At 40.4% G+C, this 19310-nt stretch overlaps 1 protein-coding gene across 2 annotated transcripts; it reads left to right on the top strand.

The window, feature by feature from the left end:
• The first annotated feature begins 1720 nt into the window (after nucleotides 1-1720).
• LOC149812889 (potassium transporter 8-like) lies at nucleotides 1721-18318 on the top strand. 2 transcript variants are annotated; one of them, XM_089990919.1, is made up of 9 exons: nucleotides 1721-2136; nucleotides 2831-3065; nucleotides 3167-3412; nucleotides 3504-3557; nucleotides 5853-6113; nucleotides 6192-6244; nucleotides 14055-14178; nucleotides 14264-14518; nucleotides 17173-18318. In XM_089990919.1, the coding sequence occupies exons 1-9, from the start codon at nucleotides 2098-2100 to the stop codon at nucleotides 18225-18227; spliced, it is 2322 nt and encodes a 773-aa protein (XP_089847045.1). In that variant the 5' UTR covers nucleotides 1721-2097; the 3' UTR covers nucleotides 18228-18318. The 2 variants fall into 2 exon arrangements, with proteins under 2 accessions (XP_089847045.1, XP_089847046.1); XM_089990920.1 differs by having other exon boundaries at nucleotides 1852-2130.
• Nucleotides 18319-19310: the final 992 nt, after the last annotated feature.

The following is a 19310-nucleotide window of genomic DNA, read 5'->3' as shown; positions in this document are numbered from 1 at the left end:
CAAATAAATGTCATGCATTGTGCTCAACGATCTTATCAGATGATATAAAGTGCTCCATCTTCTGGCTAAGAGCAACCGTAGTTGGTCGACTAACATAGGAATCACCACGGTTCCAAATTCAAGGTGGATGAATCTTGTTGCAAGGTCGAAGCTAGTTTTACTCTGCGGTAGGTAGGGGTGATCTCAATGACTTTACCAACTAAAGGTCAGACTAATGTATGGTCAGGGATGAAGGGTTTTCTTTTGGTGTAGCTGAAAAAAAAAAGATCTTTGAGAAGAATACGAAGAACACTGGTTCAAACATATTGAATCCAATTTTGGTGTCATTAAAGTTGAGATCATATAAACTAGATCTCCTTTCAAATTTCAATCCAAAGGAACACGAAGTGACCAAAATTTACATAGCTTGACGGTGACAAAACTGTCTTATATACATAAATAAATAAATTTAATATATATAGGAAAACCTGTATCTTCATACGGGTTTTCCTTTAAACGCACGGTGTAATGCTTTTTTTTTCGAAAAAAAAAGATTTAGGGTTTTGTAACGCCACTAAATCTCTGTTTTTTGGCTCAGAGATTTTAGCATCTGACAAGACTGCACTAAATCTCCTGAGTGCACAAAAAAAAACAGATGCAGCATCGCCGTTTGATCGTGCGCAATCAATGGCCATGCTTCATCCAATGTATTACGGGTTACTGTCTCTTTATGTATAGGTTTTTGAAAACCCTTTCAAACCTACCAAATGGATGTTTTATTGATTTTTGTTGTTTTTTCATAATTCTGACCTGATCCTATGTTTGTTTTTTTAAGAATATTGAGGCATTTGATTCCTATGCATGGGTAGGTTTTTATAAGTTTGCAAAATCAATCGCATATAATTTTTATAAATTTTTGAGGCTTCAAATACTATTTTTCTGTTCAAAATTCATAATCCAAGTGTCAATTTGTGGTAAAGCAATCATGCTGAACACATGTCAAAATAAAAAAAAATACCATTTTTTTTTCAATTTGGTAAGTTTGAGACCGTTTTCATTAAGGAGGTTTTCATTAGAGAGAGAGAGAGGGAGCGGTAGTTGCTTACCCCCTTATATTATGTGCACACACGAGCCAATGCACCTAGGAGCCTTGCATTGTAAGTGATGGACGCCTTTTGTATGACTTTTAGTGGCAGTCGCCTGTCGCGTTTGACAAAAACCCACGACGTGGGCCAGCCTGATGGGGGTAGGCTAATACCCCTATATATATATATATAATAAACACTAAGGCAAATCGACCTAAATGCACAATGCGTGCACACTTTACCACTTATACCAACCCACCACTCATGCTTCACACGTGTAAGGGGGTGTGAGTGGGTGTGGTGTTTCATGTTTTGGCATCTTATTACCGGGCACTCAGGTGATATGATTGCATTTCACTGATGAAAAAAAAAAAAAAATTCCCCAAGCCCGCAAAATCTAGAATAATGTTCGGTGGGGATCTCATATTGTCAAATAAGAAGAAAAAAAAGGTGGGGGCGTCCTTTTTCTCTGCCAAAAGTAAATGTCTTTGGAAGACCAAGTTATTCTTTTTTTTGTGTTGTGTAATCAGTACTTTTTTACTAGTCTTTTAGAGAGAGTTTTTGGTAGTGCTTTGTTGAGCACTTGTCATCACCAACATAGTTGAACTGTTTGTTGGACTTGGAGAAAAGAAAAGAAAAGAAAAAAAAACTCAGGCTGTCCTTCACTCATTCTCATCTAGTGGAGGTGCGGTCTGAATTGTCCTACTATTAAAATTTTGACCATCTAACTCAGACACCAAAATTGGACATCCTTCTTCTTCTTTGGTGCTATAGCTGAAGTGGGGATTGAATATTTTTGGTGTTTTTGCATAAGGACAGACAAAAAGCAAAGTTGGTTCTTTTATTCCCGTCTGGTGGTTTTCAGAGGCTGAAAATGCAGAGAAGTGGGTTCTTGAAATCAATGCTTGGTGATGTCTCTTTTACTTCTGGGAGGTGCAGTTTTGGTTGGTTTTGACTTTTGAGTGGATGGTGCATTGGGTCTTGAGGTTGCAGACGGGAGATGGACTAGCTGGAATTTTGGCTTCTCATCGTCATGGATATTGAAGGTGGGATTTACAGAAACCAGGTGAAGGTACTTTCTCTCTCTCTCTGGTTTATTTATATTGTGAATTGAGAGTTTAAATGGTTGGTTTTTGTAACCAAAGCTTTCAATGTTGGTCATGGCTGTCCTCTCAAGGTTCATTCTTTCATCATTGTTTGTTTTGGATTTCTGGTTTTTGGTTGTGATTATTTAGAAAAAAAGGAAAAACCATTTTTTAAAGGTTGAAGTATTTTTTTCGTGTAATTTCTTTTATTTGATTTTCCTTGAGCCTTCTAGTAGTAGTATCGCAAATTAATTTCTTGTGCTAATAAAATCTTTTCCATTAAGGAAAAATTGCTCTTGTCATCACCTTTAACTGATACTAATTCGAGTCTAATTATTTAGATGAAAATAGACTGAAAAAACTCTCTTGGTTGTGTTGGAAGTGTTGTTAAAACACTCGTTCTTTTCATTTCAAAGTGAGTGATGGAGCAAAAAAAAAAGAAAGAAAAATTTGGTCTTATTTTTAAAATTTTGAAGACAAGAATGATATAATGTGTTTCTCAAGCTGTTTAATGGGGAAAACGAAGACAAAAAAAGGTGTTTGAAATTTACCTCGATTGGTGGTAATTTTTTTTTCTAAGAAAAATATTTGTTTTTGATTTTCTGACTGAACTTTGACGGGTGTTGTTCAACTGAGCACTCTGTTTGGTGAATGATCAAGTGGTTGTTTTGGTGTTAACAGAAAGAATCATGGTGGTCTGTTCTGACGCTGGCATATCAGAGCTTGGGTGTGGTATATGGAGATCTGAGTACTTCCCCCTTGTATGTGTACAAGAGCACCTTTGCTGAGGACATTCATCATTCTGAGACTAATGAAGAGATTTATGGAGTGCTGTCTTTTGTTTTCTGGACGCTGACACTGGTGCCTCTTCTTAAGTATGTTTTCATAGTGCTGAGAGCTGATGATAATGGGGAAGGTATTTATCATTAACAAGCAATTTGCTTGTGCATTTGTATCTTATATGCATATGTATGCTGCTGATTACTGTTTCCAACGTTGTTCTTGTTTTAATTGCAGGTGGAACCTTTGCTTTGTACTCTCTTCTCTGCAGGCATGCCAAAGTTGGCTTCTTGCCAAATGGTCAGCTTGCCGATGAAGCACTATCAGCATATAAGAAAGACATGTCTTCTGATCCTGCGGCTGATTCGAGGGTAAAGATAGTGCTCGAAAAATACAAAGTCCTGCAGAGCGTATTACTGGTGTTGGCCCTACTAGGAGCTTGCATGGTAATTGGTGATGGAGTCCTCACACCGGCAATTTCTGGTATTTCTTGTCTTAATCTTCCCTCTGGCTTGTTGAATTTAACCTTTTGATTCTGTATCAAGAGTCTTTAATGTTATGTTGGATTTTGCAGTTTACTCTGCAGTATCGGGCCTTGAGCTCTCAATGTCAAGAATGCAGCATGAATGTAAGTATTGCACGATTGTGTCTTTAGTCGAGACTACCATTTTACGTCTTTGATATTACTTTTTGGATTTTGAGTTTTGATATTGTTTGGAAATCACAAATGTGTTATGCGAACAATCACTTCATCAACGTTGACATGTACTTAGCCGGGCCCTGCAAAATCAGGTCAACCTGGAATAAACATGGATCCTGTCGGCTAAAAATGTGAAATTTTTATAGAGGAAATCTATATGATTATATTATGGACATGTAATGATTCAAAAGCAAGAGGCCTTGACATTTTGAGTGCTTTGTGGATTGTAAGCATAGTGATGAATATTGCAAATTTGCAATATTCCAAAAAACATTGCCAAAGTATCATGTGATGTTTATCACTTATTTTGAAGTCAATATCAGAATATTTGGAAAATATCATGATACAATTAAATGAAGATATCGTAATTTTAACATGATATTTACATTCTTGTTGGTAAAACTTAGAAAAAATCTGGTTTTGTGTGTTAACATATTTTTATAATTGTATTTGTTTTTACTTATTTGTCTGAATTTTTAAATTCAACTGCTTAAGTGCAATTCTAAACTTTGTCACTATGATTGCGAGAATAGAATATTGTAGGCTTTTCTGCAAAAAGTTGACTGTGAGATAGTCACCTGTGATGTATGATTGGTTAAAACTTCTAAGCGACTTTGTCCTCTATTCAAATCTTGAAAGGGACTTTTGGTATTGTGTTCAGTAGGCAAATGAAGTATCTACTCGGTCTGTTCTGATAATTAGAGTATGGTACAATAGCTAAGCATATAAAACCAACGTTTTATGGGCTGCCTCAAAATTCATTGTACAGTTATCTTTTTGAATTCTGCTATTTGACAGCTAGGCATATCAAGCAGCTAGCTCTTTGGATTCAGCTACTTCCTAATCAGATATTCCAGGAAATACTAATGAAAAATAACTTTTGTGTTAATGATGAACACAGTGTTGTAAGTGTCGTACAATATGATATGATATATATCATAACTATCAGGTAAGTTGTTATGATACACACCTGTATTTTGATACAAGTGTTGATACACCTGTATTTTGATACAAGTGTTTATCATATCTGTATCAGGTGTATCATATGATTATTGGATGTTCAATATTTTATGTACTTCATAATTGTTTGATATGTGATGTTATGGTTTTATTTTATAACTAATATTGTTGTTTCTTTCATTATGAATTTTTTAGAATTTCCTAAATGCTTTGAGTTTTGTTATATATTTTTTAATAAAAAGATATGATTTTATCACTAAGGTAGCCGATATTAAAGGTAATATCTCACGATATTAAAGGTAATATCTCACGATATTTTCAAAATATCGCCATAAGACAAAATATCACGATATTTTTTGGAAAAACTCATTTTTTTTTTTAATTTTAAGTTTGCATTTCCTACTGTTTTGTTTCTTTTATATTTTAAAACCTTTAAAACATGTTTTTTTATATTTTTGGAAGAAAAATAATGCAAAACTTATTATTTTCTTAGTTTTTTTGTTGTTATTTATATTTTTTTCAAAATTTTAAACTCCCAGGATATTTCCGAGATTTATCAACTTTTGAAAATCTCTCCTAGAAATACCCTCGCCCAGAAATTACCTTTAATGATACAGGTAACTATGATTTTTACGATGCAATACACATCTTATTTTGGGCTCATCTGATGGGGCAATGATATGCTTTTTACAACCTTGGATGAGATCTTGCAAAATTTTCTACTTTATCATATTTTATTTTATTCATTTTTTATTTTTAATGTCTGTGATAAAATAAGAAAATGTCAAGTTCCTGAGTAATGTTGTTTTACAGTAAGCCAGTGATTGGAAGACGCTGTTTTTATCACTTTTCCTTCCCCTATATCAATGAAGATCATGGACTTCCCAAGTTTCACATTGTACAAACTTGGAGTCATGATGGAAATAGACAAAGTTAAAGAGGAAGGACCACAGTTGAGCCATTGACCTCTAAATCTGGCTCAATTTTTTTTCCTCGGGCTAGATATTCTAGTATTTTGCAACTTTAGTCATGTCAAAGATTGTATATTTCATTCTTCTTTTTGGAGATGCTAAGGAATACACATGCACACATCCCTATGCACACACAGAAAAAAAGAAACCAGTGCACATTTTGTATTATTTGTTAGTTTTAAGGGTTTTCCAATCTTTTGCATCTTTTGAATTTATATTTAGACTAACCAGCAGGATCACATGCTTGTGTTATTAGTGTGGCTTGATTTCTCAAAGATCGGCAGTTTTGCAGATGCAGAAGTTCTTATTGCATGTATTATACTGGTGTGTCTGTTTGCTCTTCAACATTATGGCACACATCGGGTAGCATTCCTCTTTGCACCAATTGTCATAACATGGCTTTTATGCATCAGCCTGATTGGTGTTTACAATATTGTCCACTGGAATCCTTATGTATACCAAGCGCTTTCTCCATACTACATGTACAAGTTCTTGCGGAAGACACAAAGGAGTGGATGGATGTCCTTGGGAGGAATCCTCCTGTGTATCACAGGTAGAAATCTATCAAATGTAGACTCGGTCTTCTTCATGATAATGCAAAACTCAAAAATTTGCTATGTTGTTTTTTCAGGCTCTGAAGCTATGTTTGCAAATCTTGGACATTTCTCACAGTTATCAATCAAGGTATAGGTCAAAACTCCACACAAACTACTTCCTAGAGCTTGAGCTTATTGTTAAACTAAATTTGCAAAACATGGCCATGTGAGTTTGGTGGTTGCATAGGTTATGCATATTTTGTCGTTGTTTATGTGTCCACTGCACAAAGTATTATTCGATTGGCATTTATATATTCTTTGTCATAGACAAGTAGGAAATTTTCTAAAACCTTCTAATTCTTATTTCTTATGAACTTGTGCACTTTCTAGCTTCTGACATAATTTCGAGTGCTTCATACCATCCTTTGTTTTCATGACATGTATGTTTGAATATTTCTAGAGCATGCTAACCCAAAGTTAGTGCTTCAACACGATCACATGTACAAACATGTTACATTGATATTTCATTTTCTGGTGTTGCTGAGACTGAGATTGATGCAAAGCATGACCCGACTCGATCGATGCCACGTGACCCAGGTGTGGCCTGAAAACCCGATCCACCACAGGGGATGGACGATCGGACCCACGAATTTGATCCGTTCACAGGTACGGTGCCGCAACACAGGGACATGCCCCTGCATACCTACTCCAGGCGTGGAACAGTCCAGACATCACGAATTCTGCAGCAACATGCAGACGACCCAGATCACGACTCAGGTCCCAGACTGGACCCGCGACCCAGATCCAGCAGCAGACTTTAAAAGACCCTCTCCTAGGGTTGCGTGGGCGGAGAATATTGAATTTGGCAGCAACCGTCTTTTCCTTCAGCAGTTTTCTTCTTTTGAATGTTTCTCATTCCCCTTTCTCCACAATATTCAGTTTATTATTCATCTCATTGTTCATTTTTAATTCCATTGAAATAAAGAAAACAACACAGCCCATCATTTTGGGTGGCGTTTCCCCTATTGTTGCATATCGTCCAATCGTGGGGATCGGTTCATCTCATTCAGCCATCAGGTGTTGCGCAGCCGACACACCTCCCACTGCATCAAAGTGGTATCAGAGCCCAACGTTCCCTCCTTCGTCAGCGACATGGTTCAAGAGGAGATGAGCAATCCGACGAGTGGAAAAGAGCAGGAGGAAGCTGACAACGAAGATCTGATGTTGCAGATGATGGAAATGATGGCAAAAATGCAAGAAAACGTGTTGCGTATCAGTCGGGACGTGGCAAGCATATCAAAATGACTAGATGGGATCGAGAATCGGGTCGTCATGATTGAGTCACCAGTGGAGCCGCACATGGCGTCTACACAACAAATGGCTACGGGAGTGGGCGACGGTGCTGTCGTTCTTGTCGAAGCTGTGGCATTCGACCCAGCCCAACAAGCCCGTCAGCGTGTCGTGCACCCGAAAAACACTGGGAGGGATTTGCGCAGGGAAGCCAGCCACGTCACGCTCCAGCAGGGAGTATTGACGTTGACCCTGGGCGTGACTGCTACTCGGATGGAGGGAGAAGGACCCCCAATGTCAGCCTGGGTGCGCAGGCCTGGCACCGACCCACGCAGCAGGGGTTGCAGGCCGGGCATGGCTTGTGTGGCCCGAGCAGGACGCCGAATCAGGCAGCAGGCACACCAACGTCAGCCCGGGCTGGGGTGGGTCTGTCGACCCTCCCAGCGCCTGCTCGCGGGAGCTTGATCGCAGCCCACCTACAAGCTAAGGGGATTAATCCCCTATGGATCAGACCTGAACCCTCAGGGTCCGGTCAAGAACCCTTATTAATCGGGTCCAGACCCGGCTACCGAGGACCACCCTTTGGGTTCTCGGGAGCGGGTCCGGGTCTAGCAGCCCCATACCCAGCCTACCCAGTTGGGTTCGGTTCGCAGTTCACTCTGAATACAACCCAACACGCTACTTTTGAACCCCAAAATGGATCCCATGTCAACCCAAACCCATATCGGACCCGGACGGAGCTCCAGTTTGAATTTGAGCCGGGTCAAAACCAGACCCATCATGTTATGGATCAAGGATCGTGTTCGAACCAGGCCTCCTTACATCACCACTCGATCCATGATCCTACCTATCCCATTCTGGGTCCGACGAGTAGTTTAGGACTTGGCCCGATCCAGATCCAATCTGGTGAATCATCTCAATACTACCCAAACCAGACCCAATACCCTTATCCAAACCCAAACTTGAACCAACCAATTAACCCATTCCTGATCCAGAACCCCGTATCATACCCGATCCATTACCTCTACCCTAATCCAACCCATAACCTAGACCCACGTTGTCCTGTTCCTACCCACCTAGAGCCCGATACCTGGTAAGTCCGTCCACCTTTTGTAGGACCCCTTGTCATACCGGTGCCACAACGCCAACCACAGATGGCTGCCGCCCACAGGCAAGCCAGACCGAAACAGAACAGCACGGACCAGCGCGACCTGAGCACTAACCACGCACCATTGGAGTTTGTCAGCACCAGCATCTAGGCGAGCAGTACCGAGAAGAAGGCGATGAAGCAGTGATGGATGATGATGCATTCTGGAACGAGTATTCTGCAGGAATGGTGGAGACCCGTCAGCAGAGAGCGCCAGAGCACCCCTCCACCTACAGAGTGAAGCTAGACCTTCCGGAGTTCGCAGGACAGTTCGATGCGGAGCAGTTCTTCGACTGGTCTTATGCCATACAGTTCTTCTTCGACTACCACACTGTCGTTGAGCATCGTCGTGTCTCTCTAGCATCTACTCGGCTGAGAGGCCTAGCGCAGACATGGTGGGTTAAGCTGCAGAGGTTGAGAGAGCGGCAGAGGCTAGAGCGCATACAATCGTGGGAGGAGATACAAAGGTTGATGCAGTCAAAGTTCGTGCCTTGAGACCATGCCTAGCGAGCCTACAAGGAGTACCTGACCCTGCATCAAGGCACGCGAACCGTGGCGGAGTATACTGCTGAGTTCCATCGTCTTTTCCTACGAGTGTAGATCGAGGAGACCGCTCGCCAACAGGTCACGAGGTATATTTTTGGTCTCCGTCCTATTATTTTTGATAATTTCAGTTGTGTAACAGTCGAGACATTAGATCAGGCAAGCAGTTATGCCATGAATGTCGATGGAAAATTAAAGAGGAGGCAGGAATATGAGAATTCTCGTAGTGACCAGTCCAGTCGACCCAAGTCGAGTTTCCCAACCTGGGGAGTGAGCTCCCCTAGAAAGGAAGACTAAAAGCCCACCCCTAGAGTAGATCCTAGTAAACCCGACCAGTCCAGACCTGCATACAATACCAGATCCAAAGTCAAACATAGTGAGTTGACCCTTCGTTGTTTTAGGTGTCAGGAGTTAGGACATGTCGCGTCTAAGTGTCCCACCGTGAGCAAGTGCTCATCTTGTCGAAGGTATTATTGAGCATCTGATAGCGAGAGTGAGTCATTGGTTGAGGAAGAGGATGAGAGATAAGTCGTAGAGTTCGACGACAACGTCGAACATTTATTATCCATCCGCCATGTTTTGACCGCACTTCGAGAGTCGACCTCGGGAAAATAGTTGCGAAACAACATTTTTAGAACCCAGTGCAACTGTGAGGGTCATGCATATGATGTTATCATTGATACCGGGGCATGTGAGAATATGGTGTCCAAGAGTGTCGTGTCTGCCCTAAACCTGAACACGGAAAAATTGTCCCAACCTTACAAAATGACATGGTTTAAGAGAGCAAACGAGGTTCCCATTACCCACCGTTGTCTAGTTCGGTTCTCTATGAGGGAGCATTACCACGATGAGGTGTGGTGTGATGTAGCCCCTATGAGTGTGTGTCACATCCTTCTGGGACGTCCCTGGCAGTTTGATCGTAAGACCATTCACGATGGCCGTAGGAATACATACTCTTTTATTTTTAAGAGTCATAAAATAGTCCTTCTCCCTATCAAGGAGACCAATTTTTCCACTGTGGATAAGCCTGAGCGAGTTCCCAGGCTCGCGGGTTTCTCTTATCGGTCTTTCTTGAGCCAGTGTCAGGAGGATGGCTATTGTTATGCCTTGGTGGCTAAGCCGTTGATGAATACGTCTTTGTCTGTTCCCGCGGACATAGGCCCCCTCGTTGAGGAGTTTCGCGACATTATGTCAGATGACCTTCCTGAGGGTCTGCCTTCGATGAGGGCGGTGCAGCACACCATTAATTTTGTCCCGGGATTGAGTCTCCCTAACCTTCCCGCGTATCGCATGAACCCATCTGAACATGCCGAGTTGTTGAGGTAGGTTCGTGAATTACTGTAAAAGGGTTTTATTCGTGAGTGTGAGCCCTTACGCCGTACCCACCTTGCTCACTCCTAAGAAAGATGGGTCTATACGCATGTGTGTCAATAGTCGTGCGATCAATCGCATCACTGTCCTTCCCGCGTATCGCATGAACCCATCTGAACATGCCAAGTTGTTGAGGTAGGTTCAGGAATTACTGCAAAAGGGTTTTATTCGTGAGTGTGAGCCCTTACGCCGTACCCACCTTGCTCACTCCTAAGAAAGATGGGTCTATACGCATGTGTGTCAATAGTCGTGCAATCAATCACATCACTATCAAATACCGTTTCCCTATTCTCCGCTTGGATGATATGTTTGACATGTTGGATGGTGCCTCTATCTTTTCCAAAATTGATTTAAAAAGTGGGTACCACCAAATCCGTATCCGAGAGGGAGATGAGTGGAAAACGACATTCAAAACACATGATGGGTTGTACGAGTGGTTAGTCATGCCCTTTGGGTTATCAAATGCCCCGAGTACTTTATTGAATATGATGACTCAAGTGTTGCGTCCATGCATAGGGAAGTTTGTTGTTGTCTACTTTGATGACATTCTGATTTATAGCTCGTCGTTGTCTGATCATTTGAGTCACTTGTGTCAGGTCTTGGAGATTTTAAGAAAGGAAAAATTGTATGTCAATGCAAAAAAGTGTGAGCTTTTTACTTCAAGTGTCATTTTTTTGGGTTTTATTGTGTCTTCTGAGGGAGTTAAGGTGGATCCCGCCAAAGTTCGTGCGATTGTGGAGTGACCTACCCCAAAGACTATCAGAGAAATCTGTAGTTTCCATGGGTTAGCCACTTTCTACAGTCGTTTTGTTAGGAACTTCAGCACCCTCATAGCCTCCATCACGGAGTGCCTAAAGGGTTCTAGTTTCCATTGGGCATCTGTTGTGGGAAAAGCTTTCACACTCATCAAAGAGAAAATGACTAGTGCCTTTGTCTTATCCCTCCCTAATTTTAATGCAGTCTTTGAGGTTAAGTGTGATGCCTCCAAAGTGGGAATTGGTGCAGTCTTGAGTTAGAACCACAAACCCGTTGCTTTCTTTAGTGTAAAACTGACTCAAGCCAGGTGCCAATATTTCACTTATGATGTTGAGTTTTATGCCGTTGTACAAGCCTTTCGTTATTGGAGGCATTATCTTATTTATAAGGAGTTTGTCTTGGACACAGACCATGAGGCGTTAAAGTATTTGAATAGTCAGAAGAAGTTGAGTGCTCGTCATGTCAAGTGGGGCAGTTTCTTGCAAGAGTACACCTTCACTATTCGCCATCAGTCTGGTACTTTGAACAAGGTAGTTGACGCTCTTAGTAGGAAAAATAGCCTTTTGATGACTATGTCAGTGCAGGTCATTGGGTTCGAACAGTGTAAGCAGTTGTACCCGACGGATCCAGATTTTCAGCAAGTCTGGGAAGGGTGCCTCTCATCCGAATAACATACATAATGGTTACCTCTTTCGCGGTAACAAATTATGTGTGCCTGACTTCTCTCTGAGACTTCAGTTGATTTTCGAGTTACATGAAGGGGGACTAGCTGGGCATTTTGTCCACGATAAGACGTTCGCCTTGTTAGATGAATGCTACTTTTGGCCCAAAATGCGCAAAGATGTTATCAAGTTTATTCAAAGCTGTAGAGTGTGCCAAGTGTCTAAGGGTCATCGTCAGAATAGTGGTCTTTATACCCCGTTACCCATCCTGGAGCGTCCCTGGGAGCATGTGTCCATAGATTTTATTGTGGGTCTCCCCAAATCTTCACGTCATTTTGATTCAATTCTAGTCGTTCTTGACCGGTTCTCCAAAATGGCTATTTTTGTCTCGTGTAAGCGCACAACTAATGCCTCCTTAGTGGCTTCATATTATTTCAAGGACGTGGCTCGCTTTCATGATTTACCTCACACGATCACTTCAGATCGTGACACGCGTTTTATGAGCCATTTTTGTAAATCGTTATGGGCCTTGTTGAAGACCAAACTTCAGTTCAGTAATGCTTACCACCCTCAAACAAATGGCCAAACCGAAGTTGTCAATCGCACCTTAGGAAACCTGTTACGGAGCTTGGGACCTCGTTTTGCCTCAAGCCAAGTTCGCCTATAACAGTTCCATCAACCGATCTATAGGCAAATCTCCGTTCCAAGTAGTTTATGGTCGGTCACCCACCCATGTCGTTGACTTTGCACCTGTGTCCGATATCCCAGACCCAGCCCTAGACGCATTTGATGCCGTCGAGTATATGCGTGATATCCACAGACAGGTCTGAGCCAAACTTGTTTAAAGCTACGAGGCCTACAAACTTTCGTAGATCAAAGTCGTCGTGATATCCAGTTTCAAGTCGGTCAGTTAGTTTGGGTTTACTTGCGTCCCGAGCGGTTCTTCGTAGGTACCTATGGCAAGTTGAGTCCTAAGAAATATGATCCTTTTAAGATTCTTCGACGTTTGGGTCTGAATGCCTACCTCCTTGAGCTGCCCGACGATTGGCACATTTCGCCTATTTTCAACGTGTCTGATCTATATGCTTACTGTGGAGATAATAAGTCGTCAGAGCCGACTTCTTCCCAACAAGGGGAGAATGATGCAGAGCAGGACTCGACTGGATCGATGCCATGTGACCCAGGTGTGGCCCAGAAACCCGATCCACCACAGGGGATGGACGATCGGACCCACGGGTCCGATCCGATCACAGGTATGGTGCCACGACGCAGGGTTGTGCCGCTGCGTACCTACTCCAGGCGTGGAACAGTCCGGACATCACAGATCCTGCAGCAACATGCAGACGACCCGGATCACGACTCGGGTCCCAGACTGAACCCACGACCCAGATCCAGCAGCAAACTTTAAAAGACCCTCTCCTAGGGTTGCGTGGGCGGAGAATATTGAATTTGGCAGCAGCCGTCTTTTCCTTCAGCAGTTTTCTCCTTTTGATTGTTTCTCATTCCCCTTTCTCTATAGTATTCAGTTTATTATTCATCTCATTGTTCATTTTGAATTCCATTGAAATAAAAGAAAACAACACAACCCATCATTTTGGGTGGTGTTTCCCCTATTGTTGCACATCGCCCGATCGTGAGGATCGGTTCATCTCATTCAGCCATCAGGTGCTGCTCAGCCGACACACCTCCCATTGCATCAGAGGTTGACCGGTTTTTTACTAGCCATTCGGGATGCAAATGGATCTGAACATGGTCAGATATCCGATCCTAGTCTGAAATGTTATTTCTGGATATGGATCCTTTAAGTAAAATCTGAATGTGCATTCGGATTGGATTCAGATATGTTCAATAGGATTATATTCAGATTTGGGTCAGCATTTTAAGTCGGATTTGGAGTTGATCCAAATAAAAAATCCAACCTTATTGCATTTTTCACATGTAAATATCTTGTTTTTGTTCTATTTTTTGCAGATCCAGTATTACCACGTGTAATTTGGATTCGGATTCAAGCTTGGCTCCTTCAATCTGATTAGGATCTGAATCCAGATCCACTGTTTACACTTTGGATTCAGATTCGGATCTGACAAGATCTGGCCCGAATCTGACTCATTTTCACCCCTACTAGCAGTCCTTAATTCTTATGGTAATTGGTCTGTTGAAATTTATCTAATAATTTCAATCTTGTGCAGCTGGCTTTTACATTTGTCATCTATCCTTCGCTGATCCTTGCATACATGGGACAAGCTGCTTATCTATCAAGGCATCATGTCATTCAAACTGGATATCATATAGGATTCTATGTATCTGTGCCAGGTACTGCCATTATCTTGTGGAGCATCTCTGGCTCAAGTTAATAGCTGAATCAATTTTTATTTTTATGATAATTGAATTCTTTCAGAGATTGTAAGATGGCCTGTACTAGCAATAGCTATACTTGCGGCAGTAGTTGGTAGCCAATCTCTCATCACAGGAACATTTTCTATCATTAAACAGTGCTCTGCACTAGGATGCTTTCCAAGAGTGAAGATTGTTCATACATCAGATAAGATACATGGCCAGATTTATATACCAGAAATCAATTGGATTTTAATGCTTCTGTGCCTTGCTGTTACTATTGGGTTCAGAGACACTAAGCGCATGGGCAATGCCTCAGGTAACATGTTAGATGCTGATACATTTTGATTCTTAATTTGAACTTAGGACAGTTTCTACCTGGATTTTGACTCTTACTGGTTTCTTATTCAGTGACATCTTTTGGAGTTGCCCCTTTCTTTAGATATGTAATGTTACAGCTATTAAAAAATAATTATTGAAGGGAAAGATTGAAAAGCTTGAAGAAATTGTATAACAGAAAACTACAAGAAAAAATATATATGACAAAGCATACATCAACTGGCCTACCTAAATTCTTGCATACTAAATGCTTACAGCATTTTTTCACTACCTAATTTATATGGTTCCAGACTTCCAGTAGCCTTGAATGTGTTCTTTGAACCTCTGAACTCCACAGTTAACCCTAAGAAAATTGAAGTGAACCATCAAAGGATATTTAGCATTTCTTTGACTAGGTTTGATGAGATTTCTTTAGCAACTCTTAAGTTAGAAGAATTGCCACAATCTCAATTTTTTTGTCATTTTATAAATTGAGGGTAATATAGTTGTTCTCCCTGTGAATACCCACAAATTGGCTGTGTTCATTTATTCACAGACGATAAAGCTTGCACAACCTTATAATCCCTTTTCAGTTCATTGTGTAGGTCCTGGGTCTACATTTTCTTATTTCTTTTGTCCCACAGTGTTCTTGTCAACCCTATTTTTTTCTTCATGGTCTTTGTTCTTGTCATGTTGCATGCTTTCGATAAATCGGGTGTCTGTGTTGACTCAATTGGAAAAACAGTGCCACTGAAGACATTGCATGGTTTATACTGTTAGACACCAAATCTCATGATATTTAAAAATATCGCAATTGGTGAAAGAAAAAAAATATTACATTACTTTGAATAAAGGTTAACTGATATGATCATGCTAATGTCACAATATTTTTGTGTTATTTTCTGAGAAAGTCAGTTTTTTGAAAAACTTTTGAATTTCTTATTTTTTTCATTTTCAGTGCTGTTTATTTTTTTAAAGTCCCCAAGATTTTCATTAGAAAACCTACTTAATTTTTAAATTCTTCAAGGGAAAAACACTTGCATGGGAGTTTTCCACCATTTCAGGATACCCTGTTAAAGCAAGGACTTTCAGAATCTATAAAAGTATGAAACTACTGATTAAAACATTGACAGGGTCTGTAGAACATAAGATTTCTAAAATAGCATTAGACATTTTTAGCTGTATGTTTTTTTTTCTGATAATCTAGCTATATGCTTTTTATGTTATGATATATCAAAGGTTAAAAGCTTGTAGGACTTCTAAAAAATCTTGAAACTTAGATTGCTTTGCTAAATAAGTAACACATTCAATGGTTTTCTCTAGTTGAGTCAATTAAGTTTAAGTTTGGCATGTTTATTGTCCTTGGTGCTTGGATCTATCAAGGCATATAATTTTCTTTGGCACTTTATGGAGTTGGCAGAAACCCCTCTAATCTCTGATGATAATGCAACTTGCAGGAGTAGTTGGTCAGAATTTCAATTTTGAGAATTATATCTTGTTTCTAGATAGATATGCTGTGATGCTGCTCTTGACAGTAAATTCACATGCATCAACCTTTTGACTTACAATCAAGATTTGTTCTATTTGTCAACCTTTTCACAAATAGTAGCTTGCCTATTATGCTCCATCATAAGCCTCTCTTTTCTGAAGAGGCCTTTGGTGGCATGAATTTTATCTTCAATCCCTGTTTTTGTTGGCTTCTTTTAGTTTTCCCTTTTTCAAATGGCCTCTCTCTCTATACAAGTAGCACTGCCACTAGTTACGATGTCCATGTTGATTGCTCATCTCCATTTTAGTTACTTCTATGTGCTTACTTTTCACATCAATAGCTTCATTGGAGCATGCCACTGGGGCATATCTCCAAGCCTAAATTTGAACAAAAAAATAGAGTCTAAAAGCTTTTATCTGCTTAAACAAGTGGTTTAAATTAGAGTTACCGGAAGCTTCTGAGATAGATGGGAACCTCACTTTGGAAGCCCGATACTCCTCGCTTCTGAAACTTGATGAGAATCTTGATTTTCCCATGCTTCTCCTATGCTTTTCACACGTTTCATCTATTCTTCTTATATGTTCTCTCACTCAATTTTTCATGTTTTTTATGTGTTTCCTCTCATGATTCTCACTCACTTCCATGTGCTTTCTCTAAATTGGCAGTCATTATTTTTAGATTTTGTTAAAAATTTAATTTTTACACTAAAAAATCATGAAATTTAAGAATAGTCACTTTTATTTTAGTTTTTATTTGTGTTTCATTTTGATTCCCATTCAATTCTTATATTGTTTTTTTATTCCTCACTTCCCTCTTCCTATACATTTTAAAATGCATCGCTTATCGCTTTTGCTTCTTGTATCGTTTCTCGCTTCCGCTTCCTAGTTTGGCAACCTTGGTTTAAATAGCATTTGGATGAAATTGCTAATATCTTGTATGTGATAAAGTATTGAGGATCTCTTGATAAAATAAGCGAAAAAACATTTTACTAGCACAAAAGGGTGGTTTAATCTAGAGATGTTGAATAACAAACGTGATCCATAATTTTGGGGGAGTTTATGCTAGTCTGGATGTCGATGAAAAAACTGTTTTTTTTATCATTGCTAACACTTCCAATGACTGGTATATTGTTCCTGACATTACATGGCTTCTTATTCTTGATGCAGGCTTAGCAGTCATAACTGTGATGCTTGTGACAACATGCCTTATGTCTCTGGTAATCGTTCTTTGCTGGCACAAGAGTGTCATCTTTGCCATCTGCTTCATGTTCTTCTTTGGATCTATTGAGGCACTTTACTTCGCTGCGTCTCTCATCAAGTTCTTGGAAGGTGCTTGGGTTCCTATAGCTCTTGCTTTCACATTTATGTTAGTCATGTACATATGGCACTATGGTACTATGAAGAAGTACGAGTTCGATCTTCAGAATAAGGTCTCCATGAAGTGGATGCTTAGCCTTGGACCAAGTCTTGGTATCGTCCGAGTACCTGGCATTGGACTGATACATGCAGAACTCGTTACTGGAATCCCAGCAATGTTCTCACACTTTGTCACTAACCTTCCAGCATTCCACCAAGTCCTAGTGTTTGTATGTGTAAAATCTGTTCCTGTCCCATATGTTCGGCCGGAAGAGCGGTTCCTTGTTGGTCGAATTGGGCCAAAGGAGTACAGGCTCTATAGATGCATAGCTCGATATGGCTATCAAGATATTCACAAAGATGATCTAGAATTTGAGGAGGAGTTGGCATATAGTATAGCGGAGTTTATCCGATCTGGGCAGCAGACTTCATGGTCAATGGATGGCTCGGAGACAGATGAAAAAATGACAGTCATAGGAACACCAAGATCAGATTTGATCCAGCCTTGTATGGAAGAAAGTGCAGAAGATCTACCAGGTACATCGAGCTCATGGAACGAGTTAAACACAAACAGCTCACCGGTGGTTGTGAGGAGAAAACAAGTCAGATTTGTGTTGCCAGAGAGCCCAGAGATGGATGCAAGTGTGAGGGAAGAACTGCAGGAGTTGATGGAGGCAAGAGAGGCAGGCATGGCATTTATACTGGGACATTCATATGTGAGAGCAAAGAGGGGATCAAGTTTCTTGAAGAAATTGGTGATAGACGTTGGTTATGATTTCCTAAGGAGAAATTGCAGGGGTCCAGCTTCTATTCTCAGTATTCCACATACCTCAACGCTCGAAGTGGGGATGATTTATCATGTCTGACTTGGGTAAAGATGTACTAATTTTCTGCTTTTTCATTATAAAATTGTTCAGTTTTACGGCTTTGTACAAATGCAATCTTTCAGCTTGAACAGATGGAGCCACTGGAAAACTTTTTTTTCTATACAGTAGTGTAGATGCACATAACAATGAAACTATGGTTTTGCATGTGTTATGGTGAGAATTGTTAACCATTATACTGGTGCAGTCAATAAGACTGGACCGCTTGGTTGTTCATATTACAGATAACGAATGACCATTTTTATTGACCTAGTGGCACCAAGCCCTTATTGCAGCTGATGCTTCCAAATCAGCTACCCAGTGCCCAGGCAGTTTGCCCATTCATGTCTGATTCCTTTGGGGGGTGGATCCAAAGAATGCATTCATCTCAATAACAAATAAACCCAACTTGAATGATCCCATATTAAGAGCTACATTGGCTAAAGGGATGGGACCTAACTAGGTTTTGCATTCTATGTAGAGTGATGCTGCATAGTGCAATTTTGCAGCATCGACAAGCATTCTCTTTCAAGCAGGCTTGCTTTCTGTCCAAATAAAGTACTTGGTAGGACCACTAGCCCTTTGGAATTTAGATTTCTGCCACTAATGAACTTGACATAGATTCTATTTTATTATGCTTTACATGAAATGTACATCATTTATCTGTGACCAGTGGAAGCAGGTTACTTTCTTTAAATAGGCATATACTCCCTGAACTCTCTGGGTTGCCTACCATGATACGAGTCTCACAAACAACCAAACAATTGTGTTTCCAAAATCAATAGACAAAAAAATTTAGTTTGGCTGGTAGATGTTAACATCCTGGTAGTTTAAAGGCTTGACTTTATGCACCTTAATCACAGGCTTTTTGGTGTATTAGTTAGGCATAACATATTAGCGCAACCTCCATGTTTCAAGTTCAATTCCTGGAAGGGCCGACTTAAGAAAACGGCTACATAAACCAGTTTCAGTCACCAAAAGATAGAAGGGGCTACCTGGAGTTAAGGCCAGAGTGAAAGTCGTCCTAGAGTGGGCTGCTGAGAATGTCAGCTACAAAACATAATGATCTATTAGAATCCTGATGGT

The sequence above is a fragment of the Nuphar pumila genome, chromosome 16 (genome assembly GCF_984573655.1).
Source record: "Nuphar pumila chromosome 16, dmNupPumi1.hap1.1, whole genome shotgun sequence".
In the NCBI taxonomy this organism is placed as follows: Eukaryota; Viridiplantae; Streptophyta; class Magnoliopsida; order Nymphaeales; family Nymphaeaceae; genus Nuphar; species Nuphar pumila.
The sequence above is the reverse complement of the archived record's forward strand: the minus strand, read 5'-3'. Positions and strand labels throughout refer to the sequence as shown.